The sequence below is a fragment of the Patagioenas fasciata genome, chromosome 1 (genome assembly GCF_037038585.1).
Source record: "Patagioenas fasciata isolate bPatFas1 chromosome 1, bPatFas1.hap1, whole genome shotgun sequence".
NCBI lineage: Eukaryota > Metazoa > Chordata > Aves > Columbiformes > Columbidae > Patagioenas > Patagioenas fasciata.
Window position 1 is genome coordinate 588,510 of NC_092520.1, and position 7,022 is coordinate 595,531.

Sequence of the window (7,022 nt, forward strand, 5' to 3'; positions counted from 1 at the left end):
TTGGCACAGCCCTGGCCAGGAGCTTGCGTTGCCTTCATTATTTGCTTTGTTCTGAGCAGAGGGACACGGTGCCACCACCCCGTGGATGCCGTGGGTCAGCAGCCGTGGGGCTGGTGTGGTCCTGCTGCCTCCCCGTGAGCTTGTGGTCTGTGCAGCTCATCCCTGGATGGCCCAGACAGAAGAGAGCGCATGAGAATATACTTCAACATTTCTATTTTAAAGGTAATGACCTGTGAAGAGCCTAAGTTTATTGACACAGGTGTCAGTGCAGGAAAAAATCAGAGATGTTGTTAAAAGTGTGTAAAATACCTCACTCCAATGGACTGTGGCTTGAGCGGGGTGTTAGATCACAGGTTCCCAAACCTCCCTTCCCAACCTACACAACTGTTTATGATCCTGGTCCACTGCTCCAGTGAGGAAGGAGGGTCCGACAAGGTGCTGCTGGAGAGGGACCTGCCGGCTCTTCCAGGGAGCCCCTGGAGGACCATGGAGCAGGAGGGAGACGCAAGTCCTGTCTGCAGTGTGGTTCAGGGGATCAGATATGCTGTGGGTCTCCTTCCAACCACAGTGAGTCCCAACGCACACAATAACAGCGCCTGGGATGTTTTCAGAGGGTTTTGGAGCTGTCAGGTCCGCATGCCCATGGTATCCAGGACAGATTCAAATTCATACATGATGGTGAAGGAAACATCACCTAGATCTCCCTCTAATTCAGTGTTGGTCCTTGAGGATACAGAAAGAAGATAGGTTATTCAGTGAATGAGGTGTGCATCCCACCTGAAGAACACCCATCAGGCGCACAGCCCACGACAGAGCCAGGGGAAAGCTGGTGGCTGAGAATATAAAGGAACAGCCAAACTACTCCATTCACCATTTCACCTGAAAGATGCTGTCAGCCACAGTGAACCCTGACGAGATGGGCGCAGGGACAGCAGAACCCCTTGGCCCCTGCGTGCTCCGAGAGCTGTCGGACAAACGCCAGTGCATTGGTCAGTGGGAGAAGGGTAATTGCTACCTCCAGTTCCATGGTGACTCACGTAAGGAGGACATGGCGTGGTTTGGTGTGCACAGGCCCCAGAGCAGGGCTGCAAAGGTGCAGTCAGTCGGCTGGTGATGCGCAGCATGGATCACAGGAGCTCTTCTCCTAAGCAAAGCCACAGCTCTCCTGCAGAGACCACCAGCCCTGCTCCAGCAGAGACCCTCGGGCAGCTCCTCGTCCTGCTTCACCCAGGGTCAGCCCCAGGGTAGCTTCAGCTTTCACAGACAATGTTTTAGTTAGGGAGGGAAAGACAAAAATCCTTCTGTGTTTCATATGAAGGCAAGGAATAAGTAACCAGCTACAATACAGACTTTATCATTAGGAGCATTATAAACAAAAAAAACCCAACCCACGCCAGAAGAGCTTCTGGGAATATCTGCTTTGATCTGAAGAGCTCTTGAGAGAATTTGAAGTACAATAAAGCTCTGCAGACCGGACCGCTGTGGTCTTCGCGTAACCTAAGCAGCCTCATGCATTCCCCCATTGCTCTCCCCTTCGCCACTCCTTTCAAGAGTTGGTGACGTTTTTCTAGAGGCTTGTTTCTGCTTCAGAGGAATAATAGTAACTAAAGAAAGGGCACAGAGCAGCAGGCCTTTGCACAGCTACTGCTGACATCTGCGTGTGGGGGCCGTGAATCCGTACCCCAGGGGAAAGGGAATTTCTGAAGCACCACAGACATGCAGCCAGAACCAGAGGAAAGCTGCACCCACCAGCCTCAACAGCTCAGCTGTAGCCAAGGAGAGGGAGTTTTCCACACACGGTCTCTGGAGAGCTGCAGGTCAAGAACAGTTCTGATAAGATGCTCCTCAGAGTCACCAGCTGGGCTGGAAAATCAGGGGCCACTTGCACCAGGCTTCAGCAGAAACTTGCTTTTAGCTCCAGCAATCCACACACAGGCCTAACTGCTGCTGCACCCAGCTTAGCAAGGCCTGGCTCAGGGGGGAAGCAGCATGGAAGATGGGCTGTGAGCAGGGAGGAGACCCCACCGGTGCTTCCCATGGCCAGCTGTGGCCCCAGGAGTCCCAGTGCAGCCACGCAGGCAGCTCCGCACCTCCTGGAGCAGGATGGGCTGAGCACGGCAGCTCAGGAGCCACCAGCACCCAGGAGGCCACATCTTTCCTATCCCTACATTGACAGGTCCCCACGCCCCGCTCCCAGTCCAGACCTGCAGGCTTGTTCCACTCCCAGAGCACTTCTACCCCCATATCAGGATTTAATTCAGTACAGCAAAGCTGATCCAAAGGAATGTTTTATTATCATCCCCACCTATCAGGGAGGCAGAAAGGCCAGACACCAGAGCTCAGCCAAGGACCTTGAGCAAGCACTGCAAACCCATCACAGAGCCATGAAGCAGGAACAGAGTGAAGGAGCTCCTACATCAGAGCAGAGACACCCAGGACAGCCCTTCCTGGGGTGGCAAGGAAACAACCACCTTTGTCAGCAGCCAAAAGTAGAGGCAGGTATCGAGGTCCAACAACACAAGTTGTCACACGTAGTCACAGGGACCCCCAGCCCCCGGGGAGCACCACGAGGGCCAGAGGCGGCAGGACCAGGACAGACCGCGGCAGAGCACGCGCGGCTCGGCCCGTCTCCGCAGTCACGTTCTGCCGCCGAGCCGGGGAGGATCTCTTTTGCCAAGCATAGTACTTCGCCACAACCACGTTGGGGTTCCCATGGGCAGGGTCGAACCACATCTGGATGCAGCGCCCGCTGCCCCGGCGCTCTGTGGTGTATTTGAAGGAGTTGGACCAGATCTTCTCACACAGGTCTTTTGGGTGGGGAAAGACTTCGCTGAAGGGCCTGCACATGGAGCCCCAAGGACAGCGGTTTGTTCCTGAAGATGGACAACACCAGAAAAGAAAACATGAGCTAGCACACCTTGCTGATGTCCTTTCAGCCAGGAGGAGCAGGTCACCTGCACACAGCCCATCATTGCATCTTAGCTGTTGGATGGTGGCTGGGCCACCTCCTAGTCCACAACCCCCCAGGCTAGAGCAGTTAGGGCTCCTGGCTCCAGACACCAGGCAGGCAGCAGTGACCCTGCTGGCCACCAACCTGTTGCCCAGTTCCAGCCCTTGTGCCAGTTGTCTTTGCAGGTGACGGCGTCCTTGCAATCCTCCCACCACTCCTCGCAGTCCTCTTTGCAGAGTGGCACATGAAGAATCCTCTCCCGGCGCCAGCTACTGTCAACCTGCAAAGGAACAGGACCACATACAATGGTGGTGACCCTTGAAAGTGAACGGTCAGGATCTGCCACATCCCAAATTCGCCCCAGTCCCTTCCACCGGGCTCCAGAGCTGATCTCAGAAGAGTTTTGGCCCCAGCAGAGAAATGCTTTCACAACAAGTCACTCTTCCATCAGCCTGACTACCTGGCAACCAGTGACAGAGCCCAGGGAACAGCAGATGTGCCAGGGGGGTCAGTGGGACATGGGGCAAAGGTTCTTCCCCAGAGGTGCTGGACACTGAACAGGCTCCCAGGGAGGTGTCACGGCCCCAACCTGACAGTGTTCAAGAAGAGACTGGACAGCGTCCCCAGACACACGGGGTGGCCTGTGGGGTGTCCTGTGCAGGGACAGCACTTGGACTCCGTGATCTGTGGGTCCTTGCAGCCCAGGACATTCTATAATTCTACTTTATCAGAGGGTTCAAAGTCCTTTGAATCTTTCCACCCAGTAGGAAAGTTTGCAGCATTCCTCTCCCATACATACCAGGGGTATGGACTGTACAGGGGACCAGTAGATAGTGTATTACGTGGCCAGAACAAGCCCTGTCACCTTACATGCAGCACGTCTGATCCTACCTGTTCAATCCAGGGCCCCAGGTTGGGCGAGCACTCGTACAAGCACATGTCCTGGATGAAGTGACGCTTGCACTTGGGCGGCATCACCCCGCAATGGTTCCAGTTGAAGTTGTACAGGCTGGATTGGTCCTTGTGGGCTTCTGAGCTGGTGTTGGCCGTGCAGCAGGCGTTGTCCTTCCAGGGAGCACACTAGGACAGAGCAGCAGACGGGCTGGTTGGGGAGGGCAGGCAGCAGCTCGGGGGAGTCAGAGGGTACTGATACTGCAGGTCCCAGCTCCCTGCACAGCCCGCAGCAAGAGGCATTCAGCAGAAAGAGGGTTTTCTCTCCTCCAGCAAAACCCTTGGGCACTTTGGATGAGTTCAGGGCTGCAGCAAGGTGGAGTTGGAGGAAGAGCAGGAGGAAAACAGTCAGATCCTCACCAGGAATTAACACCAGCCTGAGAAACAGAAATAAACTCCTTTCTCTTGCACCCTGGCTTGCTCTCAGCTCCTCATCCACCAGGGACCTGGGGACAGAGCTCTTCCATTAGCAAAAAGAGCCTCCAACACTGAGATAGGGAGCAAGCAAGAACATCTTTCCTTGTTGTCGTTTTCCTTGTTCTGATCTGGGGTACCTAAGCTTTGGGAAAGGGAGGCTTCCTGGTAAAGAGGGGTGAAATCCTCACACCAAGACATCTGCACTAGCCATTTATTAGAGTAAACCAGCAAACAGGCCAGAAAACCAGCACAAGCTTTCTTCCTCAGCCTAAAGCACAAACCAGCCCGTATCCCCTGGGTTGGTAGGTACAGGGGACCCAGACAATCCCACCCGACACATCCGCAGAGTCGTACCTGTTTGTACAGCAGCCCCTCGGGGCCAGGCGTGGTTTTGTGGTGTTTGGCATCCATACAGACGTTCAGCAACGGGTCCTTCGCGGGCATCACCGCGCAGGCAGCCAACAGCACGAGCAGGACCTGCTCCGCTGCCATCCCTGCCGCCAGCCCAGGTGACAGCTGCACACAAAGGGGACGGCACAAGCGGGGTTTTGCCCCGAGCAGCAGCGCACAAGGTGCTGTGGGGTCAGGCACTCCTGAGCACACACCAGCAGACCAGCGACTCAACACCAAGGACACAAGCACAGCCGCCCAAGCAAAGCTGCAAGGTCAGGTACACACTGTCCTCTGGACAACAACACAGAGACAAACATCCCTTTTAATGCTTGGGCTGTCCAACCGTCAGCCTCAGACACCCTGAACAGAAAGGGGATCTCATACAAGACCCCAAAACTGGGGTCCTTTCACACTAAGCCACCCCACTGTTCCAGCGCAGAGGTTTAATCTCCAACACCTTCTGTAACTCAAGATTGCTAGTTAGGGGATCTCGTTAGCACGGGGCTCAGGGGAGGTAATTAAGTGCATCAGCACACGGACAACTCATGTGGACCACGAGCTGCAGGAGGCCCACCTTGTTTTCAGGAGTGTGTTAGGAGAAGAAGGCATTTTCTCCAGTTTATCTGCATCTGGGCCTTTAATGACCACTCCCAATGTCTCCAAAGGAGACCTGACTTGAGCAGTAAGGCATTTCACATAATCCTGGCTTAGCTTCCTCTGCCCACTTAGAAGAAAATAGGAGTTTTTCAGGGAGTAACTAAAATAGCAGCAAAAAGCCCCAAATAAATAAACAAGAAAGACTCCCCAAAACCAAACAACAATCCAACACACCACGTTACTCCCTCACATTCCTTGTCAATACAACACAAGTATCTAAACCAATCAATCACCTTTTAAAAAGCATTTTGCAAAATGAATGCAGGAGAAAGACCACTTACAACATTAAAATAGTTTTAAACAACACAGAAGATTGTAATTACAGAACTATGGAAACAGACACATAAACCTGAGGGCTAGAAAGTAGCTAACTTGCCTCATTACTACATATATATATATATATATATATATATAAAACCCCATAGAATAACCTTACCAGCCCAGACAGCCTCTAACCTCTCTGCAGCACCTTAAAAGCACTCAGCACAGCAGCCTCTTGGGCTCAGCTTTAAAGGAAAGCCCTCAACACAGGTACTGGCACTTGTAAGCACCTTCCTAATGCCTCCAAAGAGGGTTTGTTACCGTAGAAGCAGCTGTGTTGGTGACAACCAGCTTGTCCAGCCCCTTTCTCAACACCCTCTTGCTGGGAAGCAATTTAATGTGTTTCGGTTGTTTTTACAAAAGGTCTTATCAGCCTTGGCCATTTGTAACAAGCCCTTTTTTCTTCTCCTTACACCAGGAAGTTCTGATTTGCACCATTGCACAAGGCAGAGAAGCCGAGGAGGGTCAGGTCCGGGATTCTGCCACGCTCCAGGAGTAAATACAAAAGGACCGATGTTCGTCACAAGAAAAATGACATGCAGGGGTGAGTCTCAGAAGGAAGAATAACAACCCCCAATCCAAAAACTAAATGCTAGCTGATGAGGGGAAACAGTGCACCTTGTTGCAAAAGCCTGAGGAGGATAATTGAAGGGAAAAGCCCGGGTTTGCTGACGTGACCCTTGGAAAGCATCACCCCCAGCAATGGGCCGGACTCTTCCTCCTGGGACGGCACAGGTTTTGGGGCTGTTTTGCTCTTTTCTTCAGTCACGACGCTGATATTTTGGTGGTGAACCCGCTGGCCCGAGGAGCTCACTTTCCCGGATTTAATGCATGGATGAACACTTCAGGCTCTGGGAGACTCCGCTTTAGCGGTCTCAGCAGTCCGGTGGTGCGCTGCACGAGTAACAACCTCCGCGTGTTCATCGTGGGGTCGTCACGTGCAGGGACAGGAGCTGGGCTCGATGAACCCTGCGTGTCCCTTCCAACTGAGGACATTCTGCGATTCTACTCTGAACCAGATGCGTGCTGGTTTAATTCCTCGTGCTTCTGGCTCTCGTATTGGAAGTGACAACGAGCAGATCTTCCCCCGCTCATCTTCAAACCTCTGTCGCACCTCCTCACCGCCACTTCTTTCCAATGGAACCCACTGTCCGCTCACTGCTTCCCCATCACAAGAGTTTTGCTCCCCGAGGCATCAGGACCAGCCGTATTTCGGATGCGCAGCGTTGCCCTGGCCTTGTTTTACGGCCCTTGCCCAGGAATTTCTAATATCTGGTTTGTTTTTGGAACTGCTGATCGCTGAACTGTGTTGTCGTAACACTCATAACTGTGA

The 7,022-nt window shown here is 53.1% G+C and overlaps 1 protein-coding gene across 2 annotated transcripts; it reads right to left on the reverse strand.

Annotated features, from left to right (window-relative positions):
* Window positions 1–2,272: 2,272 nt before the first annotated feature.
* LOC136100103 (folate receptor gamma-like) lies at window positions 2,273–5,941 on the reverse strand. Of its 2 annotated transcripts, none has more exons than XM_065834904.2 (5): window positions 5,805–5,941; window positions 4,673–4,834; window positions 3,842–4,030; window positions 3,095–3,230; window positions 2,273–2,873 (listed from the first exon to the last, which is right to left on the reverse strand). In XM_065834904.2, the coding sequence occupies exons 2-5, from the start codon at window positions 4,808–4,810 to the stop codon at window positions 2,536–2,538; spliced, it is 801 nt and encodes a 266-aa protein (XP_065690976.1). In that variant the 5' UTR covers window positions 4,811–4,834; window positions 5,805–5,941; the 3' UTR covers window positions 2,273–2,535. The 2 variants fall into 2 exon arrangements, with proteins under 2 accessions (XP_065690976.1, XP_065690984.1); XM_065834912.2 differs by having other exon boundaries at window positions 4,673–5,002; window positions 5,805–5,935.
* Between the last annotated feature and the right edge of the window lie 1,081 nt (window positions 5,942–7,022).

Bases quoted from the DNA above. Each gene is read 5' to 3' on its own strand.
- LOC136100103 (XM_065834904.2), bottom strand. From the start codon at position 4,810: ATGGCAGCGGAGCAGGTCCTGCTCGTGCTGTTGGCTGCCTGCGCGGTG. The intron at 4,031-4,672 runs GTACGACTCTGC...GCTCTGTCCTAG, and splicing joins AGGGGCTGCTGTACAAACAG to TGTGCTCCCTGGAAGGACAA. The intron at 2,874-3,094 runs GTTGGTGGCCAG...GTCCATCTTCAG, and splicing joins GGGCTGGAACTGGGCAACAG to GAACAAACCGCTGTCCTTGG.